Source organism: Oncorhynchus mykiss, chromosome 2 (genome assembly GCF_057628025.1).
Source record: "Oncorhynchus mykiss isolate SJ-2025 chromosome 2, ASM5762802v1, whole genome shotgun sequence".
Taxonomy (NCBI): Eukaryota; Metazoa; Chordata; class Actinopteri; order Salmoniformes; family Salmonidae; genus Oncorhynchus; species Oncorhynchus mykiss.
Genome location: NC_143023.1, coordinates 73,726,938 through 73,749,920, shown reverse-complemented (window position 1 = coordinate 73,749,920; position 22,983 = coordinate 73,726,938). Strand labels below are relative to the sequence as shown.

The window sequence follows — 22,983 nt, the reverse complement described above, 5'->3', positions numbered from 1 at the left end:
GCGCGCACACACAGAGGAGCAACTGATTAGATGTTATAATTGTTTGTGTGTTGGAGTATGCTTGCAAAAGGAAATGCAAAGTATGAGTGTGATAAGAGAAGCTAGGGTTTCTGTGTGCCTTAAAGACAAATGTGTGTTGAAGGGTCATGCTGAATTGTGTGTGGTGAGAAAGAGAGAGAAAATGCGTGTGCTGTATGTATGTGTGTTTGTCGGTGTGTGTGTGTGTGTGTGAGTGAGTGAGGGGGGAAAGAGAGAGAGAATGAAAAAGGAGAGGGGGAGAGAGAAAGAGAAGTGAGATGTAGGAAGGAAGGGGTAGGGAGGGAGAGAGAGAAAGAAAGAAAGAAATGGGGTGATTGTGTGTGTGTGTGTGTGTGTGTGTGTGTGTGTGTGTGTGTGTGTGTGTGTGTGTGTGTGTGTGTGTGTGTGTGTGTGTGTGGAGGGGGCAGGGGAGGCGGCAGGGGAGGCGGGGCCGGCACAGTCAGTTCTGATAACAGCAACAGTAGGAGGAGGATGAGTCGTGGGACCGCCCCACTCTCCCACAGATATAAATAGGAGCTGGATTTTTTTACTCCACTCAGTTCTCCTGAAGGATGAGATCCCTGAAACACCTCAAACATCACACCAGGAACAATGTGGTGAGTTGTTAGCCTATCCTCTGAGACCGTGATTACAATACTAGTTCAGATAGTGGGGTTGTTTTAAAGGTGGTTACACTGTGTATGTCTAAGTCAAAGGAGATTACTTTTCTACATAGAGTACTGCAGCAATAACATATTTTACAGATAAGACTAGACTACTAACTATTCTCTGTCTCTCACACATTTGCTAGGCTATTGTTAATAATTTGGTTCTCATTGTTTGACATTTTGTCTTAAACCTTACATACAACTTAAAATGAATAACTATGGATTCTTGCAATTACTATCTTGCCTTTCTGTTTCTCTGTTATTTGTCTTTCATTTCTCCTGCCTTTCATTTTGTCGTGTTTTTCTCCTTCCTTCCCCCCTCTACCTCCCCTCCTTTCTCTCTTTCTCTCACTCACTCACTCTGTCTCTATCTGTCTCTTTCACTCCCCCCACACCCCTCCCTCTCCTTTTCCTTTCTCTCCCTCTTCCCTTCTCTCTCACATGCTCACTCAATCTCTCCCTTCACCTCCCTCCTCTTCCCTCCCTCCCTTCTCTTTCTTTATCTTTCAGCCCCTCCATCTCATTTCTCTCCCTCCCTCCCTCCCGCCACTCCTCCCCCGCCCACATCTCCCTCTCTCTTCCTCCCTCTCCTTCTTTCTCTCTCACACACAGAGACACACACACAAACACAGAGAGAGAGAGAGAGAGAGAGAGATAGATACACACCTCACTCACTCTGTTCCTCTCTCACAAACACACAGTTTGTCCTTGTCTGACTACTTTAAAAGCAGTAATTATAAATGACGTGGTTATCAGGGCATCCAGGTCTACTCAACTCTTTCCTTCTCTCTCTCTCTCTCTCTCTCTCCTTTTTCCCATCTCTCCATCCTCTGTCTCTTTCTTCAGTATTGTATTATGAAAGGTAGCAGCTCATGATGTGTGGTATTGTATGACCTAGACTAAGGTGTAGGCCTATAAAGAGACAGGTTTTTCTCATTCATTTTCCCATCACTTCACCAGGTTTGTAGGAAACAACTGAAAGTATCGGGGTGTCTAGTGACTTGTCATGTATCATAGAGCTGAGGCTTGGTCATGCCAGCATTCAGCTTTCTTCTAGTTCCACCTTTTCAAACATCTAGAGGGAAAACGCAATAATTTGTAGCGTGTCATGCTGCATTTCAGTTTAAACCACAACCTTACTCTTATGTATAAGTCTTGAATATCGAAAGATTTGAGAGTTCTGTCATGGTTATAACTGAGTCTGTCAGGTGTGCAAGGCAGACAGCTAGGCTTGCTCCTCATGAATGGGACTGGTAGATAGCCCCAACCTTCAACCCAGTGATGATGAATCCAGCATGTTCAGCCTGGCCAGGGCCACTCTGGACTCCACAGGAAGCTCTGTGGACAGGCCACGGAAGTCCACTTCCTGGTTGGACCTGCATCCCATTTCTGTTCCTTATTATTTTAAAGGATGTCAAGGAAGGAAGCGGGGCTCAGGCACAGATCGGCCTTATCTCCTCCATCTAATGTGCTCTACTGGATTCAGAGCAAAGAAGCCCGGTGTTGTCAGAATGCGGCTGACTGTCTCTAGCAGGCTAACACTGTCTGGAAAACATTCTTGTAACAGTGGAGTTGTAGGGAAGGAGGGTTGCATAACAAACAAATGTCAGACCACTTCAGGGATCTTAAGGGCTATCCTTAATCATTATTCCCACCACACACACCTACCATTGATTTCTTAGGAATCCATATCACTTAGAGAGATCTGTTGGTCAGTCCTTGTAGTTAAGCAATATGTGTAAGCAACGTGTCTTATGTTATAAAGCAATCTCACAATGCTGAATACATGTCCTTGTGTGATGTGGGCTGCTGCTGTGTGCTGACCTGATCAGTGCTGTGTGTGTGTTCTGTCAGGAGGAGGAGAGTGGCCGTCTGGTGCGGTGCTACCCCAAGGTGATGGAAGGCCAGGTGGATGCAGGAACACAGACAGATCCCGTGGTGGTGCTGTCTCTAGCCCAGGCTGCTGTCCTGGGCCTCATCTCCCAGAATGAGATCTTTGGAGCCACCATCGCCCCCAATGGCTTCTACATGGGCGAGCCCAGGGAGTATGGCAGGACCCCTCCTCCTCCAGAGGGCATGGAGTATGAGTACGCTGACCAGCTGATTGGGGCCAACGGGGACTACCTGGCTGAGCCTGTAGGGGAGTCGGAGCCCCACAGGAATGAGAGGAGGCGCCCCGGGCCCAGAGGGAGAACCAGGGGGCCCAGGAATGAAGGAGGAGTGCCAGGGGAGCATCACAAAGTCCCCAGCGTACAGACTCAGGTCAAAGGGGAGAGGGGAGAGTCTGAAACCCCTCCGTCCTGCATCCATATGGCAAAGAGCCCTAGCAGCCCAGGCAAGATGGAGGAGCCAGCCACTCACAGAGGGCCTCTGAAGGAGGAGCAGAGCTGTGGTAACTGTGCTGTGTGTGTGAGAGAGACGTCCAGTCAGACCAAGACAGACACTCGGCCAGAGGAGAGGAGAGGGGGAGGAGGAGAGGGGCAAGAAGAGGAGTTAGCTGAGGAGGACGGAGTGTTGAACCTCAAGACTGGAGGAGATAGGGGAGACAGTCCCAATCCCATCATGAACCACTACTTTGAGTCCAGCGAGGTGGCCTATGAGTCTGCTGACGTGGCCGTGGGGGACTATGACGAGAGCAGCCAGGGCATGCTGTGGGCTGCAGACGCCGAGGGGATAGCCAGGCGCATGCAGATCGACCGGCTGGACATCAACGTCCAGATAGATGAGTCCTACTGCGTGGATGTGGGAGAGGGCCTGAAGAGATGGAAGTGCCGCATGTGTGAGAAGTCTTATACCTCCAAGTACAACCTGGTCACCCACATCCTGGGCCACAATGGCATCAAGCCCCACGAGTGCCTGCACTGTGGCAAGCTGTTCAAGCAGCCCAGCCACCTCCAGACCCACCTGCTCACCCACCAGGGCACCCGGCCACACAAGTGCACCGTGTGTAAGAAGGCCTTCACCCAGACCAGCCACCTGAAGAGGCACATGCTGCAGCACTCCGACATCAAGCCTTACAGCTGCCGCTTCTGTGGGCGAGGCTTCGCCTACCCCAGTGAGCTCCGGTCCCACGAGAACAAGCACGAGAACGGCCACTGCCACTTGTGTTCCCAGTGTGGTATGGAGTTCCCCACCCACGCCCACCTGAAGCGCCACCAGACCAGCCACCAGGGCCCCACGACTTACCAGTGTACCGAGTGCAACAAGTCCTTTGCCTACCGCAGCCAGCTGCAGAACCACCTCATGAAGCACCAGAACGTAAGGCCCTACGTCTGCCCCGAGTGTGGCATGGAGTTTGTCCAGATCCATCACCTCAAGCAGCATGCCCTCACTCATAAGGTACTAATACCGCAAGCCCTCGCTGACCAGGTACTGAAACTCCACTGACTTTTGATGGTCCATATATTCCACTATGCTCTAGGTCATCAAGTAGTCTGCTTCTAATGAATCACATACCCCTTGATTAATGTGATAAACTCTAAGATAAGGGCTGTAGTGTGTTGCTCAATATTCCCATAAATTCAGACTTTAAGAGACAGAGACAAATGGGGTTAGGTGAACTCAGAGGTATATCAAAATATCTAAAGGCTGTTATTCCTATTGCCCCAACCAGTTGCAGTGTAAACATAGCCTTCAAAGTGCTTGGTTCATTGTATTTGGCCTGACCTCTTCCTGTATGTGCTTTGTGCTGTGAGGTGTGTCATACCAACTCATACCTTTTTTTATGCTCTGATCTCTACCATGATTTGTCTAGACCTAGAGCCTCGCTCTTAGTAATTATGGTGTCACATTAACAAAATATTTACTCAAATATTGGCTTACAAATACTGTTACGAATAATTACACTTATTTTTAGTGTTCATCAAAATCTAGGCGTATCCAAACATTCATGTTAATGTTTTAATGCGCTTTTCAATACTAAACATGCACCTTTCCATATTGTGAGAGCATCACAGGCTCAGAGCCAACACTTGGTGGAACTAATGTGTATGCATCAAGTTGAGGCCATTAAGCAAGGATTTCACGTCTACCATACAGCAATTACACATCCTGCTCTGACCTATGATTTCTCTGTGTTTGTGTGTGTATGCTTCTCTATAATAACAACCAATATTTATGTTAATTTCAATGTCTCTGTGAAACCATAGCTTGCTGTTTATCAACAAGAAAATTATCTAATTAATTAAATTGCCAACCCTCGTTATTTTCCCAGGGTATGAAAGAATTCAAATGTGAGGTGTGTGCCCGGGAGTTCACCCTCTCTGCTAACCTCAAGAGACACATGCTGATCCACGCCAGCATCAGGCCCTTCCAGTGTCACGTCTGCTTCAAGACCTTCATCCAGAAACAGACCCTCAAAACACACATGATCGTCCACCTGCCTGTCAAACCTTTCAAGTGCAAGGTAAGAGGAGTAGGTCTCAGTAGACAGCATGGGTTGAGTTCCACAGTTCCAAGAGTATTGTTATTCTATTGTGTTCCAGGTGTGTGGCAAATCTTTCAACAGAATGTACAACCTCCTGGGCCACATGCACCTCCACGCTGGCAGCAAGCCCTTCAAGTGTCCTTACTGCTCCAGCAAGTTCAACCTGAAGGGCAATCTGAGCCGACACATGAAGGTCAAACACGGCGTCCTGGATGCTTCACCAGACGGACGAGGTGACTAACATCAGTACCACCCATCAGTTTATACCTTATGTCAGTTATGCACCTGATGGCAGTTATGATTTTGGTCATGAATTAATGCAATACCATGTAAAAAAAAAAATACGAAAATGTTTACATAATGTTCATTTCTCAGATACACTTGAAATTTGAATGGGCGTCATGTTGCGTTGTTGTCAGTCAGTCCACTGTAATCTACTGGCCAAGTGTTATGGTGCTTTTCTGCCGCTCTTCTCCCTCTGTTTTGTAAATATAGAAGTTCTTGTATTAGACATTCCTGTCTCTATCAGTGGAGAGTGATAGGGAGGCTGTCCTCTGAGGCTGGGAGTTGCTGTGTGTGTGAGAGAGGACAAGATGGGCTCATGAGTGTGTCTGTGCATTTCCTTCCTCAGAAGCCCCCCCTGACATAGAGAACCAGGAGGACTACGATGAAGAGAACCTTGAATTCAGCGAACGAGAGAACCTGGCCAGTATCAACACACCAGACATCGCTAAACTGTCTGAATTGGAGTATTATAGCAGCTACACCAAGGGTCCAGGGCGCTACAACACAGCATGAATGATGACAAAAGACTCCATATTGAGTAGAAGTGTAAACTAAAAGGGAGGTAGTGCCGCTAGCAGTTTAAAGTGGTGGAATCTGCCCATTCATATGCACTGGAATCTCGGTTTTCTTGCTCTGATATTCATTGGGAGTGAGAGACAGGTCATTTGGGATTGTACATTTCTCGTCGGCATCTTGTTTTGTATTGAAACGTGACTTCACCTCTAGGTGCCACAACATTGTGATTGATGTGTTCACGTGAAAAAGGTCATATCTGAAAATAAATCATCTAACCTCCTGGGAGAGTCCTACTCAACATACATCCCCAGGGGTGGCCTAACTCTGTAAGCACACGTTTTAGGGAAACAAATATGTGATAGTGAAATGCACTTACTCAGACAATCCCGAGCAAGTTTGCAGATAAGTCAGAATACAGCTGAGTATTATTGCTTTTACTAACATGTCTAGAAATGCATACAGGCCTGTCAAATGTGTCCTCTGTTCATGTCCCTTACCAAAGCTGATACCGTTCAAAGCAGTTCATGTGAACCAACCATTTTTTTTTTTTTTTACTTCCCAGGTTAACATTTTATACTGTGAGTAGTTTCAACTACAGTTCTAGGATTGTAATTTCATTGTTATATTTGCAATGTGCAGAAATAAATCCGTCGCCCAGTGTCAGACGCTAATATTGCTTGATTAAGTTCTTGCATTGTCACTTTTGTCCCCAGTCAAATAAGTGTATTGATGCAGACCACATCTTATCTTAGTGTGCTAAAAGCAAAATAAATTATATTGCCCCTCCGATGTAGTCACCAAAGAATCTGACCAAATCTGGGCCATATTGCCAAACACAATAGCAGTCTAGTGACACCCTTTCTCTGCATTGTAGAGCTTGAGTTCATGTTTCCCAATAGACTTTGGGCTTTATCCTCCCCAAAGTATATTTAAAAAGGATTACCATGAAGACACTAGTGCAGTTTCATTTTTCATGATACGTCACAATTTATGCCCCCATGCAAGCCTTTATGGGACAGATCTCAAAAGCAAATGCAGCCCCTGCATACGCATGGTGGTTTTGGTTCAGGGCGGAGTCTCAACAGGAACGGTCCTAAAACTTGACAGAAATGAAGTGCCCTGGAGTGTGCTATCCATCATGCTGCACACTGGTCTAAAGTGATGAACGACAACTCCCAACATGACAGGGCCACAGACCCAGCTGAACATTTGGGAAATTCACTATATTTTTTTCCCCTGCTTAATTTTACAGACATCACCTGCATCACCTTAATAAACAAAATGCAAATTTGAGAGAACTATTTAGAGGGGGAAAAAAAAAAATAGCTGGAACTTGAATGGCTTTCTGTGTTACACATTGGTGTGGAAATATCCTGTTGCTAGAACTATGTAAAATGTGTGCCAGACAATACTGTAAAATAATAAATTTATTTACCTTTAAACTCAGTGTGCTCCTTTTATCATAGAATATTAAAATGAGGCAGAACACAAGCATAAGATCAAACAAGATGTATTAGCAAATATTCTTGACATGGCCTTCATGTTGCTTTGAAGGCATAATACAGTATCGGAATATAGTACTTCTTTACAAAAATAGAACCCTGGAAATAGGGACAGGAGTGCTAGATGGAACAGATCAACAGTACAATCTGACACACTACATATTACTTCTTTCTTCAGACAATATGCATGTATGACCGAAGTTAACAATTAGGTACAAAAACAGGACAATGTCACATTCAGGCTAGTTGCACTCTTCAGTCCTTCACTTGCCCAGGGCTCTGTCCAGGTTATTCTTGATGGCGTCCAGGAAGTCCTCAGTGTTGACGTAGTGTTCATTCAGCTTGCATCTGCAACGAAAGAACACAAGTTACTCAGTCAAGGCCCTGTCCCTGAGAGAGTCATGCACACTTCAATAACAGGTCAAAATCAAATTATTCTCTTTCCCCTGATTATAATACAAAAACATGACAATGATCCATGCATTAATTAACATGTTAGGCAGATCAATAATTTAGTAAATGCAATAGTAATGAGCTAACTTGGAAAGGCCGTGAATGCAGCCAGCGAGGTCCTTAGTCATAACGCCACTCTCAACAGTCTCCACACACACCCGCTCCAGAGTCAGAGCGAACCTGCAGGTCAAACAGACAAGATTTCAGTAATAGTCACAACAGCTGACCTGTGAATCTAAAACACTGCCATTTGGCCTGGCAAACACTAATGGAATAGGACAGTGGGACTAAGCAGCACAACTGCTTGTTGTATGATAATTAATTCCCTTCATGGTACAGTATATGAAGACTTAAGTTAAAGCCAAATGTGATCATTAAATTATCATATCTAGTGACAATCTGTTAAAAATATTAATTTAAAAGACTAGCTCAATTAAATTTCTTACTTGATCAGGTCAGGGTTGCCATCAAGTTTACCCCGGTGCTCAAGCCCTCTGGTCCAAGCAAAGATGCTGGCAATGGGGTTGGTGCTTGTTGGGTTTCCCTAAAAGTGGACAAAGGTCAAAGTTTAACCATGGAAATACCGATACTTTACTGATAATGTAAAAGCAGGTACAAAATAGGGCTACAACAATCCCATGGTGATGGATAATTTCTTTCAGCCTATGAAGTCATTTTGGCAGCATATTTCCCACCACAAGACAGCACTGTTCATACACAAATCAACCAGGCAGACATTAAAACAGACACACTAATTTGACTCCTCCCATACCACTGTTGCATGCGCCATGATTTATGCTTCAATATGGACCTAGGGTTGTAACGGAGGCGGTTAGTAGACTGACTAACCTTTTGGTGCTCGCGGTAGTGCCTGGTCACTGTGCCATGGGCTGCCTCTGCCTCAATAGTCTTGCCATCGGGACACACCAGCACTGACGTCATCAGACCCAGAGAGCCAAAACCTGTGGAGAACCCATACAGTATGTCAGTCACCCATAGTCAAACCTGTTACAAGGACTATTTTCATCCAAACTCATTTCATTTGAAGTGAAGTGTACATTTCCTAATCCCTCACCCTGAGCCAGGATGTCAGACTGTACGTCTCCATCGTAGTTCTTGCAGGCCCACACAAAGGCACCATCAGACTTCAGCACCTGGGCAACCATGTCATCAATGAGCCTGTGCTCGTACCAGATCTTCAGCTTGTCAAACTCTGGTTTGTAATTCCTATGGACACAAACAATATGATAGTGAGTGCAGCAGGGGTGTGAAAGTTTAAACGACATTGGGATCAATAACATTTAGAACAATCCCTAACTGAAAACTTTAAATATTTTGTATTTATTTTTTATTATAGTCACAGTGCAGTTATCACAAAACTACCACTAACAGACCCCAATATATATAGTGCCGAAAGTATTCGGCCCCCTTGAACTTTGCGACCTTTGCCACATTTCAGGCTTCAAACAAAGATATAAAACTGTATTTTTTTGTGAAGAATCAACAAGTGGGACACAATCATGAAGTGGAACGACATTTATTGGATATTTCAAACTTTTTTAACAAATCAAAAACTGAAAAATTGGGCGTGCAAAATGATTCAGCCCCTTTACTTTCAATGCAGCAAACTCTCTCCAGAAGTTCAGTGAGGATCTCTGAATGATCCAATGTTGACCTAAATGACTAATGATGATAAATACAATCCACCTGTGTGTAATCAAGTCTCCGGATAAATGCACCTGCACTGTGATAGTCTCAGAGGTCCGTTAAAAGCGCAGAGAGCATCATGAAGAACAAGGAACACACCAGGCAGGTCCGAGATACTGTTGTGAAGAAGTTTAAAGCCGGATTTGGATACAAAAAGATTTCCCAAGCTTTAAACATCCCAAGGAGCACTGTGCAAGCGATAATATTGAAATTGAAGGAGTATCAGACCACTGCAAATCTACCAAGACCTGGCCGTCCCTCTAAACTTTCAGCTCATGCAAGGAGAAGACTGATCAGAGATGCAGCCAAGAGGCCCATGATCACTCTGGATGAACTGCAGAGATCTACAGCTGAGGTGGGAGACTCTGTCCATAGGACAACAATCAGTCGTATATTGCACAAATCCGGCCTTTATGGAAGAGTGGCAAGAAGAAAGCCATTTCTTAAAGATATCCATAAAAAGTGTTGTTTAAAGTTTGCCACAAGCCACCTGGGAGACACACCAAACATGTGGAAGAAGGTGCTCTGGTCAGATGAAACCAAAATTGAACTTTTTGGCAACGATGCAAAACGTTATGTTTGGCGTAAAAGCAACACAGCTGAACACACCATCCCCACTGTCAAACATGGTGGTGGCAGCATCATGGTTTGGGCCTGCTTTTCTTCAGCAGGGACAGGGAAGATGGTTAAAATTGATGGGAAGATGGATGGAGCCAAATACAGGACCATTCTGGAAGAATGGTGGAGTCTGCAAAAGACCTGAGACTGGGACGGAGATTTGTCTTCCAACAAGACAATGATCCAAAACATAAAGCAAAATCTACAATGGAATGGTTCAAAAATAAACATATCCAGGTGTTAGAATGGCCAAGTCAAAGTCCAGACCTGAATCCAATCGAGAATCTGTGGAAAGAACTGAAAACTGCTGTTCACAAATGCTCTCCATCCAACCTCACTGAGATCGAGCTGTTTTGCAAGGAGAAATGGGAAAAAATTTCAGTCTCTCGATGTGCAAAACTGATAGAGACATACCCCAAGCGACTTACAGCTGTAATCGCAGCAAAAGGTGGAGCTACAAAGTATTAACTTAAGGGGGCTGAATAATTTTGCACGCCCAATTTTTCAGTTTTTGATTTGTTAAAAAAGTTAGAAATATCCAATAAATGTCGTTCCACTTCATGATTGTGTCCCACTTGTTGTTGATTCTTCACAAAAAAATACAGTTTTATATCTTTATGTTTGAAGCCTGAAATGTGGCAAAAGGTCGCAAAGTTCAAGGGGGCCGAATACTTTCGCAAGGCACTGTATATATATATATATTTTTTTTCACAAATACCTTATGCAACAATGCTGTAACGTTAGGAGATATGAATCTTTCAAATTTTTTGACACAGATATAAAGTGAAGTGACAGGTGCGAAGTCCTGTATGGCAATATTTTGAGACGTTAAGAGCTGATGAAATGCAAACTTTGATGCGGAACTGAGCTACAGTTGCAGTACAGGTGCAGTGCTGAAAGGGACAACCCAACCAGTTCCTGGTAGCAGTGCGATAAGAGACAGCGAGAAAATCACAGCGCTGATTACAGAAATTATTGCAGTTGATATGCAGCCATTGTCAATGGTAGAGGATGTCGACTTCAATACTCTTAACGGCATATCTAAAACAAGACTACAAATGCCATGTCTAAAAACCGTGATGGCACTGATGGAGAAATTGTACAATGATTGCTCTGCAAGTACAAGTAGGGTTTTCACTCGTTACCACTGCCAAAGTCAAAACTCTCCATTGTAAAAATTAATGCACATTTTTTTCTCTCTTTTTGGCCTTAATTTAAAGGTTAGGCATAAGGTTAGCAGTGTAGTGGAGGTTAGGATTAAAATGACGTTAAGAAGAGAAATAGATTGGCTTTATGACTTTGGTACCTAGTGACGACCAGTATGTAGGTAGCCAGGACTGCGGTAGAGTGAAGTGCATTGCCCCCCCCCAGCGGTCATACACAGAACCATATCTGAATTGTGAATTCGCTTCATTTTATGATTTAACAAGGTTTAAAACGATTTTTAAATAGTGCAGTATTAACGTTAAGCGAAAATGGTACATTTCTCACAACCCTAGAGTTCAGTGCATTACACAATATAAACTATGCGAGGAACCCCATGAACCAGGAAGAAACAACCAATATTTTACTCCATAACCGGTTAAGGCTAAAGAGGTCATAAAAATAAATACTAACGCCTGGTAGATTTCCTCAAAGATGTCCTTGAATCTACCATCGTAGGCTTTGAGAATGGTGTTCTTGGTACTTAGGTAGAGGGGCCACTTCTTGCCAATGGCGTACTGAAAGCAGCTGTGCGCAAAGCCTGAAATAGACTGTGGTAGAATAGAAAGAGAACATGGGTCACCCCAAGAGTAGGTCATAAGCAGCAGTACAGAGGTTAACATCCTTCTGGCTATTAACCCCCCGATTAGTCCGCACTTCACACTTCTATTTCCACTAGACAAGTTGAAAGTCTACCACATGACCTCTGATATTGTCAAATCAAACACTCCTCCTCATGATGGTAAACAAACATGGTAAGGCAGGTTTACAGGAGGTGAACTCACTCCATGCACTACCACTTGAATCTCATAGGTAAAAAAACCTAGGACAAAATAATGTCAGTATTTTTTTATTTTTAATCTAGTTGACAAAATAAAGTAAAGTAATCTTAAGTGAATGACGTGCTGAACTCGCCTCATCTGTGTTGTACATGCCCATTCCACAGCCACCGCCAGGAAACTTGTAGACCTCCCACTCCTGGCCTTTGCTCCCATCAGTAGGGGAGAAGACCATCTTGAATGTGCCTGGCTGGCTGATAACAAAGTCTGTAGCTCTGTACTGTAAAAACAATGGATAGGTTACAATCACATATACTGAAGACAAAAATAATACAATTTCTTTCATTTAGAAGGAACTTACCTGGTCACCAAAGGCATGTCTGCCAATGGTGATGGGCTGTGTCCAACCTGGAACAAGCCTGGGAATGTTCTTGCAGATGATTGGCTCACGGAAGACTGTGCCACCTAGGATGTTCCTGATGGTTCCGTTGGGGCTCTTCCACATCTTCTTCAGTTTGAACTCTGATGGAAAACCACAGTTCTCATTTAACAGCAATATGGCAACATTTAAACCATAAACCGTAGGTTCCAATGAGTGAAAAATAAATAAATATGTAATGCATTGTGTGAAGTTGAGTGACCCTTGGGGGTGGGGGGGCATTTGGAGAAGGGATGAAACCTTTACAGTAAAACTATAAAATACATAAATGTTATTCAAATACCTTCTACTCTTTGCTCATCGGGAGTGATTGTGGCACATTTAACAGCGACATGGTACTTCTGGGTGGCGATGGCAGAGTCGATGGTGACCTGGTCATCAGTCTGATCACGGTATGGCAGACCCAGGTCGTAGTACTTCAGCTCCACATCCACGTTGGAGAGGATAAGCTGGAGGAGTAAAACACATTGACAGAGGAATCAGAACTCAAACTATGTCCAGCTGCAGGCTGTCACAGACAAAGAAAGTTGACCTTACGTATAAACAGAAAGGACGAAGCAAAGCGAGAGGATTTACAGCGCCCATATTCTGTCCAGGTGAGAGTCCGAGGTTTGTGAAAAAGTGCTGAATTATGTGAGGCGTATCTGATGAAATAGAAGTTTTGTAATGTTTAGGCTGTTACAAATGTACGGATCCAAGTGGATGCACGTGGCATTCCGGCAACTGAGAAAAATAACTTAGTTGTGCCAGTCACGCATATCTGGCCTCATTGCTAGAATGGTCCCATCGGACATGGAGGAAATGTATTTCCATTGTTGGAGCAGTCACTCGACCATCTTGTCAATATAATAGATCTTTGGTATAATCTATTCAGAGGACAAGTGGATTCCAGACATTGTCTCAACAGTGAGCTATGACTGATGGTATGGATGTGCTTTAATCAATGTCCACAACACAGTCCAAGCACATCAGGGTCAAAATAACAGTAAGATTGTCAATTCAATACTGACATGAAATCTTTAAAAAAAACACAATGAATGCCATTTAGATACCACTCATTGTTTTTTTTATTTAACTAGGCAAGTCAGTTAAGAACAAATTCTTACTTACAATGACTGCCTACCAAAAGGCCTCTTGCGGGGGCTTGGATAAAAATAAATACAAAATATAGGACAAAAAGGACAAGAGACACCACAACACTACATAAAGAGAGACCTAAGACAACATAGCATGGAAGCAACATAAAAACACAGCATGGTAGCAACACAACATGACAACATGGTAGATATAATAATTTGTATCCTCATTCATGTGGTGTGATCCCATATTGTTTTACGTGGAACAATACGCATTAAACATGTTTAGTCAGAAAACGGGTCATGTTTTTCTTCCATTAATATTTATGTTCAGACTAATCCAACACACCATCTGCTATCTCCAGGAGGCGAGCAGCCAATGCAAGAGAGAAACCTTACAACAACAACAAAAAACACAGCATACAGGAAATCTCCCAGCACTCAGACACATAAACACTCTCAATTTGTGGGTCAGTCAGTTGTGTAAAAATAGACTAGTCAGAGAGCAATCCTCCCCTGGGTCTGACAGACACCACCGTGTCATCCCTCTACCCTCCTCCAATGGTCCCAGTTCAGCACCTTCTCTTTGATGAACTCCCAGATGATCCTAGTCATCTCATCTCCGTCCATTTCCACCACAGGCTGGGACACCTTGATACGTTTGTCCCCATCTGTCCAAAATAGAAGAGTGCATTAATGGAAACTGGCAGCCTTTGTCCCAATCTTGACCTACACCTAGTAGTGAGGAGCACCAATGTTGGCCTAGTCATTCTAGCTCATTACCATACACACACAAAATGTATTATTATAATGTATTTTTTTTATGATATTTGACTGCAACATGCCCACCCAAAAACCAATGACAACCAATACTACAATATGCACTGGAATATTTTCTTTGAAAGTCTGAATATTCTTAAAGTCTCAGAAAAGATTTCATGAACAGGCTCATGCTGCTTGGGAGGGTTCTAGAAACAGTTGGTTCTCAATTAGGAGAGTTGTGAGATCAAAGTCACCTCTTCCTACAAGACACTGCACTGTCATTTGCACTTCATGGTTTCATATCTCCATGAACAGTTAGATATTCAGCTCTCTTAATGCCCATAACTAAAGAATGTTGACAGCAAGACATTTCTATTTTCCTTCATCTGTAGCTGCAATGCATCATGCCCTCTGATTCACCCAGACAAGTAGTCCAATTATCTATTAGAAAACAAGGCTCTGCTCCCACACGACTCTGCCTTTTAAAAAAGGCCCTGGCAGAAGGCAGGCCCTCACCCACTCTTCCAGATAGACCATGCAGTGGAGAGGGAGTGGAAAGGGGGAGGTGCAGGGAATCAAGTGACTTTCTGATGTTCCTGCCAAGTCTATGTTTCTACTGCTCCCCAGGACATCCAAGAAGTGTAAAGAAACAAAATGGCGGTATTCAGTAGAATGATCAAATAAGACCACCACATGGACCTATGCTGTACGACAACCTTTATATTAAGTATACACAACATGTGACCTTTAGAGCAACTATGCACCTCTCAAAACACCCTACTCCAGAAACTCTGTTGGACATTCACAAACCCTCTCAACAAGGAGTAAAATAAGGTCCATAACTTCGCTTACTCATCACTGCCGCAAGTCTTCATTTAGGTCGGGGCGGCAGGGTAGCCTAGTGAGTTAGAGCGTTGGACTAGTAACTGGAAGGTTGCAAGTTCAAACCCCTGAGCTGAAAAGGTACAAATCTGTCTTTCTGCCCTTAGGCCGTCATTGAAAATAAGAATTTGTTCTTAACTGACTTGCCTGGTTAAATAAAAGGTTGAACATCTTTATTGGGTCATGGCCCAGGAATGTAGACAGTAGTCGGATACAGTAAAAAGAGAGATTGGGTTATCTAGTTTACTGCATGCAATCAAAGGAAGACTCATTCAGTCATACAGGACTTAATCCTTTGAGAGCCAATAGTTGACGTGCCATCACAACTGGCAACAATTAGGCCATCCTTCACTTTTGAATACTGTAGAGAACATTTAGCCGAAATCAGATGTTTTGAGCAAGAATGTTGCCAGGTGTAAAAAGCTTACGGACTGGGGTGAACTCTGAATGAAAGATTCATCAACCCCCCTCCAAACATTTGTAAAAAAAAAAACAACAAAGCTAAATCTGCAATACTCTTGTAATGTAAGATGTGCAAGGAAAAGTTGAGAATGTGATCCACCATGACAACTTGCCAGAGAAGAAGCAGGTGAGATGAAATTGTTTACCCAGAATGTGTACTCGCGCAGGAGAGATGACTACTATACCGAACAAAAATATAAAAAAGAAATTGTAAAGTGTTGGTCATGTTTCATGAGCTGAATAAAAGATCCAATATTTTCCATAGACAAAAAAAGCTTCTCATTTTGCACACAAATTTCTTTATATCCCTGTTAGTGACCATTTCTCCTTCCTAATCCATCCACATGACAGGTGTGGCATATCAAGAAGCGGATTAAACAGCTTGATCATTACACAGGTCCTGGGTCAATAAAAGGCCACTAAAATGTGCAGTTGTCACATCTTAAGTTGAGGGAGTGTGCAATTGGAATGCTGACTGCAGGAATAGCCACCAGAGCCGTTCGAAAGATGTTAATGTTCATTTCTCTACCATAAGCCACCTTCGTTTTAGAGAATTTGACAGTATGTCCACCAGCCTCACAACCGTAAACAACGTGTTATCACGCCAGCCTAGGACCTCCACATCCGGCTTTTAAGCTTTCACAAAAAATGTTTATACATTAGTCATTAACGTATGCAAAATATCAGAAGGAGGCCAACAGGGACACATGAGCAAACAGTCACTTGCAACTGGAGGGCTTATCTGAAAGATAGCTTGTCTTGTGTGATACAGGCCTTTCATATCCATATGACATACACCTATTCGAGTAGTCAAGGACAATGCAAACCAAAATATCTACATGCGCTTAACTCTTGAAGGTCAGATCATGGCTATGCTTATTCTGCTAACTAAAATCTCAGTCAAGTGTGTTTAAGGTAATTTTTTAAACATACAGAAGGTCTAGGCTACATTTCAGGTCAGCCATTTAAAACAGAACTTGGCTACTCTTCAAGAAGCTTGAGATGAGCAAATTAAAGTAGTAATTTGTTTCTGCATACGCATTGAACGAAGTGTGTTTGTGTATGGTACAGACGACCAAAACATTTGTTGGTTATAACGTGGATTTATATAACTCCATTTTCTGTATATCACTTTACCTTAAGTATGTTATACCAAATAAAATGACAAAAGTAGACCACTAAATTTACCATACCCATTCATGCCTGTATTTAAAAATTATTCCACTCAGCAAAATTCAAAGCTCCAGCTACACACAATAAAATGCTCCTGGCAGACAAAGTCCATCTTGTGACTGTAATAATAATAAAAACTGAACAGTTTGCCAATACCTTTATGAACATGTCAATTGAATCAAAGCAATACAAACTCAGACTAATGATGTTTTTGGTTAAGAAAAGGTCAAATGTCACACCAAAACCATCCACCATAGTTTGAAAGTTTCCATCCATGATCATTGTAATACTTTAACAGAAGTGTTGCCTGTGATTGCTTTAAAATCAGCCTGATCTTTTATGTCTGTCCTTACAACCACAGCAAGGGTATGACTGGATGGATAGTGGGTTGTTTTAACAGGACCAAGGCCTTTAATCTATCTAGAGCCCCTTCGTTGGAGTCAATCCTCACAAAACCCCATTCTAGACAAACATATCACTGGCAGCAAACTAGGTCACTTCTTCCAACACATAAATATCAGGATTAGGATTCAGAGACAACGGAGTGTAAAGCCTACATGTGTGCAGATAGAGGGGGAAACAAGCTACCCTTCAACTGACCTGCTACTTTATACAGTGCTTCAAAGTCAAAGAACAGAAGTGGCAGGGCATTACAGCTAGCTACTAACAAAATAATACTATCTTAAATACCATCCATATTTTGGACTTTCTAATTTGAATGTAAATCTGGAAGGTTATAGGGCATCTGTAAAGTTATTAGGGAGGTCAAGATAAAAAAAAAAAAAGGATCAGTGCCCGTCAAACACATTTCTTGATAGACTCCACAGTTGCGACATGGTTCAGTTATGCTGCTGGTTGGACGTAACACTTCTGGCAACCATTTCTCTGTTGCAGAGCCCTGTCCCACAATAGGCTAACCTTGGTAAAGGTTTCTTAGCAACAAAAAAAGTGTCTAGAGCAAAACAATGAAGGTGTAAACACAGACAGTTATTAAAAATAATTGTATTCATGTATATTCCGTATTTCATACTGACACTATACATTTTTCCCCACATCTAAAATAAATTAATTCACAAACGTTGCTCGCATGGTAAATGGTAATGGTCAGATTTGATATTTCAATATTTAGTATACATTGATCTAATATCGAGAACTTCATTTAGCCTAATTCGTTGTGATGCACTCTACTTTAGGCCAAAGGTGAAATGCATTTTTTATTTACATTTTATAGACAACAAAGTGACAGACAAATCTCCCTCGACCCTCTTCCCCTCGCTACCGGTTTCTAGGTCAGGCAGATGACTCGCTTTGTAACAAGTAAATTTTATGCACTGACAGCTAACGTTAGTACAACATTTGCTCGGTTAATGGCTATGTGCATTCGTGGAATAAATTGGTTAATTGAAGAATGTTTCATATTAGTAGTAACAGTTACTTACCCATCAACCAAAATAAACAAACATCTAAAAAAACTGGCCAAATGGGGCGCAAGAGACAGCTACCATAGCGAGCTAAAGTAACGGCGAGAAAGCTACACGGGATAGGCTAATGTTACTTTGCCGGGCTTTGCCGGTGTGCCTTATAAAAGTCATTTTTGTATGATTCTGTAAAATATCATGTAACTATGACAAATGGCCACTATTTGGCTCAAAACTCACAATTCCTCTGTTGCAAACTCTGGGAGGTTGCAGCTGGCGCGAGCACAGCGGGGTTTTTGGAGAGAGTGGTCGCCGACCTAGAGAGAGAGCGGAGGACCTTCAAGTACCCAGCCATGATTTGCCTAAATTACTTGCAGCTTAATAACCGTGAAACTCCGAGCAAAGAAGGGCCGAAATGAACCCCCGCTCACTGCAATATAGTCAGCACCACCCCACCCACGCTTGACGTTACGTCACACAGTCAAAGACAATAGAGGAGGGAGGGACTTCTAACTAACCGTCCCAATCCGCATTGGGTATTTATGATTTTCATTCTGCGCCAACCCAATCTGAGAGGAGAGGTATAGGCTGGGAGACTGGGTTGTCTGCGCAGCCGTCCGTTCTGCTGTCTCGATTCTAGACAAGAGCCAGTTAGCTTTCAGTTTTATTCATGATCACGGGAAGTAGGGGTGCACCCTCTGAAAAATCTGACCAGATTTTTATTTTTATTTTAAATACAATAAAAATACAAATACATTATTTTTTTTTAAATCACAAATTGTGCACTGGGCCTTTACCAGTCCTGTATTAGCCTTTGATATAAAAAGTACATTGAAAGCATTACAATCCCGATTAAAATGCCTTAGCTCCATTTGTAAATTCTGGCTCTAGGACCATGCAAAGCATTGCTCGGAGAGCAGACTTTTAGAAAGCAGATGGCAGACTGCCAGTTGCTTTACCAGTCAGCTGTTAAGGCAGTGCCCTGATTGCTTTGAATTTGAATTTGTAAACAATGTGCCCTCACATTTTTGGGGTGCACTGAATACATTTGAGGTCTTGTGAAAGGAAACTTGTACACTGAGGCTGTACTCTTACAGTTTTTGACAGTAGCCAATAGGGTTGTGTGGCTATTTGAGCCTAATGCAGGCCTACCAACAAAACCAATAGAGCATATCCCATGACATTTTCACATGTAAATAGCTTTTTATTTCTATGATATAGCCTACATTGCATTAGAGTTTAAAAAATGTTTTTACATTATGAAAGGCTGACATTAGTTCATTATTTTTTACTTGGTCTGTAACACCATTGGCCAAATAGCTGACTGTAAAGTGCATTGTCTTATGTTGTATGATGCAAGAAACCACTTTATAAATAAAATGTATTATTATTACCACACAGAAAATTAGACAATGTAGGCTACCCCTCTGACTGTTGGCTAATTTGCATATTCAAGCCTGTCTCAAAATACAACACTGCCCCTTTAATAAAGTCATAAGCTTTTTACTTGACTCCTTTCAAAGACAGCTTGAAAGTAGCCTACATGTTTTGCGCTCTTGTAGGAAGCAGTAACTCCCCATTGCTGACCTATACTTATCTATAACTGGGCTAATAACGTTCTAACTAGCAAAGGATATCAACAAATTTCACAATTATGGCTCTGATCTGAAAAGCGCATTCATTCACTCTGGGGTGATTGAAAGACCCCTCCTGGGCTACCTACCAATAGAAATCGACACTGTTGCGCTCTGGCTCTGTCTACAACAAAATTACAGATTCAATAATGCAAAACTAGATTTGTTTTGGTTTGTTGCATTGAAAAGGGGCTGATACACTGTAATGTTGATTCGATCACAGAAAAACGTTGATCTATATAGTGAAAACTAATGGGGTGAACTCAGTGAAGTTCAGTCTCTTGCGTCTCTATGTGGCCTGGTGTGGCAGTGCTGGAGGAGCTGTGCAGCTTACATCTTGAACACACCAATAGGGTAATTATGCAAAATGATACACAACATCATCTGGATAAGTGTGCAACAAAAGTTCAACATTTACCTTCTGCTACCATTTCTGTCAAGCCATCTACACATACCCTACAGTTTGATGCACACATTCGCTCCCGTGTGGTGCAGCGGTCTAAGGCACTACATCTCAGTGCTAGAGGTGTCACTACAGACCCTGGTTCAATCCTGGGCTGTATCACAACTGGTCGTGATCGGGAGTCCCATAGTGCGGCGTTAGGGGAGAGTTTGGCAGGGGTAGGCCGTCATTGTAAATAAGAATTTGTTCTTAACTGACTTGCCTAATTAAATAAAGGTTAAAAAAGAGAAGAAATTCCAATGTATGCACCACACAGAACGCACTGCAACTGCCTCAACAACGCAATGCTGCAAGGCAAACGCAGCGTTCCATTGGAAAATGATGTACTTCTGGTGTATAAAAACACTGTTGGTGTGATCGAGGCGTTAGAGAGAACATTGCTTGTTAACGTTGTTGTATTCTGATATCCAAGGGTGAATTTAATTGGGAGGTGGGGATCCCTCCTTTTCGGTGACCATTCAAAACCAAAAGCTAGTTTTTCGCTATTAAAATATAGGTTGTGAGAGCTGTAAGCCTAATTGTTACTTTCATTTATTTTCCCAGTAGACTAGTGCAAGTTTGGTTTCATGTTTCAGTCCTATTGGTATGAAGATAAACAACTAAACAACTTGATATTTAGAGCATTTCCCCAAAAGACATGTCTTGTTTTAACTTCAAAGATAAAAATTGTAGACTATAACAAATGTGCATTGTCATGCAGTGACAGAATTATCATTTAGATAATGCAAATAATTAATTATTACCTAGTTGGGCTAATTTTTGTAACTTCTTGCTTTAGGCCTACATCATTATCCTCTGCCTGCATCCCTACCTGTAGCCTACCTGCCTCTTTCATCTCTTACTCTATCAGTCTTGCTTGTCCATCTTCCTGAATTAAAATGAGATGTTCTAACAGATAAATATTGATGGTAAAACTTCATTAAATATGACTAAGTTATTTAGCTATAGTGTGGATGTAGGGCTGTTCTTTTGTATATAATGAGCAAACAGATGCTGCATAGGCAACACAATGATTTCAGATAGAGACAAACTGTTTTTCGGGGCAGCCTCCTCATTGGCTACTATTTTGCAATATGAATATTCTCTGAGTAGTCTTGCTGATGATACAAAATGTTTCACACAAGGATGGTTTCATATAGCCTATAGCAGGGGGTCTGCAACCTTTTTTTATATGAGTGACAATTTACAATTGATCCTGCAGTTTAAAAAAATCTGCGTGCCAGTTATGACTTTCATATAAGCATTGTAGGCTACTCTACTCTACTGTCCCCAGAAAATGTCTAACTGCCCACAAACTGAACAGCTTAATTCTAGCTGGCTACTAGACAGAGACAAGGTCCATTCAGCAACACCACACAGAGCTCAACTATGCCTACCTGTACCAGGCGGGCAGCGGTGCTAAATCATGGGTGTGGACTTAATGTGTAGATTGTTTTTCATTCCTTGGTCGAATTTGTTTGTCTTTATGCATCCTTGTCGATTGTAGCCTTAAGCGATTCCTTTGAAGTATTCCTTTTATTTCAATGCACGTGTAGGATTTATCTGGCATAGTTCGCATTCGCAGTCAGCTGTTTTATGTTCCGGATACTTTCACATTGATGTGGGTATTTGAAGTTGGCCTTGATAGTGTGCATTATGCATCTATTTCATGTTGCACTGTATGCACTGTTCCACAAGTAGCCTAAATAAGTAAATGTAGCCTATGTATGAGGTTGAGTAGTACATTGTACACACCATTCTACAGACCTGTAAACCTAATAAACCTAATATTGGGGTGATAATGTCTGGGCGACATTTTTATACTCCCAACCCAGTCAGCGAAAAAAAACTCACCATGCCCACCCCCAAACTACTTCCCGCAGCTATGATGATATACACAGAATGAGACGCAGCCATGATTAATTTGAATATAACGTTTTAGGTAGGCATAATTTACTCTCAGCAGCAGTTAGAGTAAAGACATTCTATGCTGGTTGTCCAAATTCACAGCGCAGTTAATATATTCTATGGTTTGATAGGCCCAGATGGGTTGTGTATGGACTGGGACATGGAGCCAACACAATCCTCTCACACTCCGTCTCCTCTGTGAAGGGCTCTAATATTAGCTGTTGAGGGTTACCATACTGGGAGAAAGAATGGGAAGTGCAGTCATGTGAGAGTTAAAGCTTGGAGGTGAGCCAGTCCCTCAGTTAAGACCAGGCAGGTCACCTCCCAAGTTCATAAAGTCAGAGGAGGGAAGGCATTAAAGGACAAAGACACTCAGAGGACATTTTAATCAAATGTGTTTAAACACGTTTTACACACATGCCACAAATGAACTACTTATGTTCCTCCACAATTTTTGGGGGGGATTCTTCCATTTATATGACATTAGTAATTCTTTGGAACTCAGAACACAAATATATGCATTTGTTATCTTTTTTTCCTAGATAACCAACCACAAGCCTGTCTATCCTCTAGATCCCTGGACAATATGTTATCAAATGTATTTTCACTCCT

The 22,983-nt window shown here is 42.4% G+C and overlaps 2 protein-coding genes across 7 annotated transcripts; one reads left to right on the top strand and one right to left on the bottom strand.

Moving 5' to 3' along the window:
- The first annotated feature begins 354 nt into the window (after nt 1-354).
- Nucleotides 355-7,355, top strand: LOC110495933 (uncharacterized). 6 transcript variants are annotated; one of them, XM_036955327.2, is made up of 5 exons: nt 355-635; nt 2,541-4,025; nt 4,900-5,091; nt 5,171-5,345; nt 5,744-7,355. In XM_036955327.2, the coding sequence occupies exons 1-5, from the start codon at nt 591-593 to the stop codon at nt 5,908-5,910; spliced, it is 2,064 nt and encodes a 687-aa protein (XP_036811222.2). In that variant the 5' UTR covers nt 355-590; the 3' UTR covers nt 5,911-7,355. The 6 variants fall into 6 exon arrangements, with proteins under 6 accessions (XP_036811222.2, XP_021427143.3, XP_036811245.2 ...); XM_021571468.3 differs by having other exon boundaries at nt 356-635; nt 2,541-4,055; XM_036955350.2 differs by having other exon boundaries at nt 476-635; nt 5,194-5,345.
- Nucleotides 7,356-7,407: 52 nt separating this feature from the next.
- Nucleotides 7,408-18,799, bottom strand: idh2 (isocitrate dehydrogenase (NADP(+)) 2). The gene is made up of 11 exons (XM_021571480.3): nt 18,628-18,799; nt 14,270-14,361; nt 12,898-13,063; nt 12,537-12,697; nt 12,312-12,455; nt 11,811-11,947; nt 8,944-9,095; nt 8,718-8,830; nt 8,315-8,412; nt 7,956-8,048; nt 7,408-7,763 (listed from the first exon to the last, which is right to left on the bottom strand). The coding sequence occupies exons 1-11, from the start codon at nt 18,740-18,742 to the stop codon at nt 7,679-7,681; spliced, it is 1,356 nt and encodes a 451-aa protein (XP_021427155.3). The 5' UTR covers nt 18,743-18,799; the 3' UTR covers nt 7,408-7,678.
- Nucleotides 18,800-22,983: the final 4,184 nt, after the last annotated feature.

What these genes read in the sequence shown, in the direction of transcription:
- LOC110495933 (XM_021571468.3), top strand. Translation starts at nt 591, where the DNA reads ATGAGATCCCTGAAACACCTCAAACATCACACCAGGAACAATGTG. An exon ending in ATCACACCAGGAACAATGTG is followed by an intron (nt 636 to 2,540) that starts GTGAGTTGTTAG and finishes GTGTTCTGTCAG; the next exon opens with GAGGAGGAGAGTGGCCGTCT. An exon ending in CGCAAGCCCTCGCTGACCAG is followed by an intron (nt 4,056 to 4,899) that starts GTACTGAAACTC and finishes TTATTTTCCCAG; the next exon opens with GGTATGAAAGAATTCAAATG.
- idh2 (XM_021571480.3), bottom strand. Translation starts at nt 18,742, where the DNA reads ATGGCTGGGTACTTGAAGGTCCTCCGCTCTCTCTCTAGGTCGGCGACC. An exon ending in GACATGCCTTTGGTGACCAG is followed by an intron (nt 12,456 to 12,536) that starts GTAAGTTCCTTC and finishes TTGTTTTTACAG; the next exon opens with TACAGAGCTACAGACTTTGT. An exon ending in TGCATTCACGGCCTTTCCAA is followed by an intron (nt 7,764 to 7,955) that starts GTTAGCTCATTA and finishes CTTTCGTTGCAG; the next exon opens with ATGCAAGCTGAATGAACACT.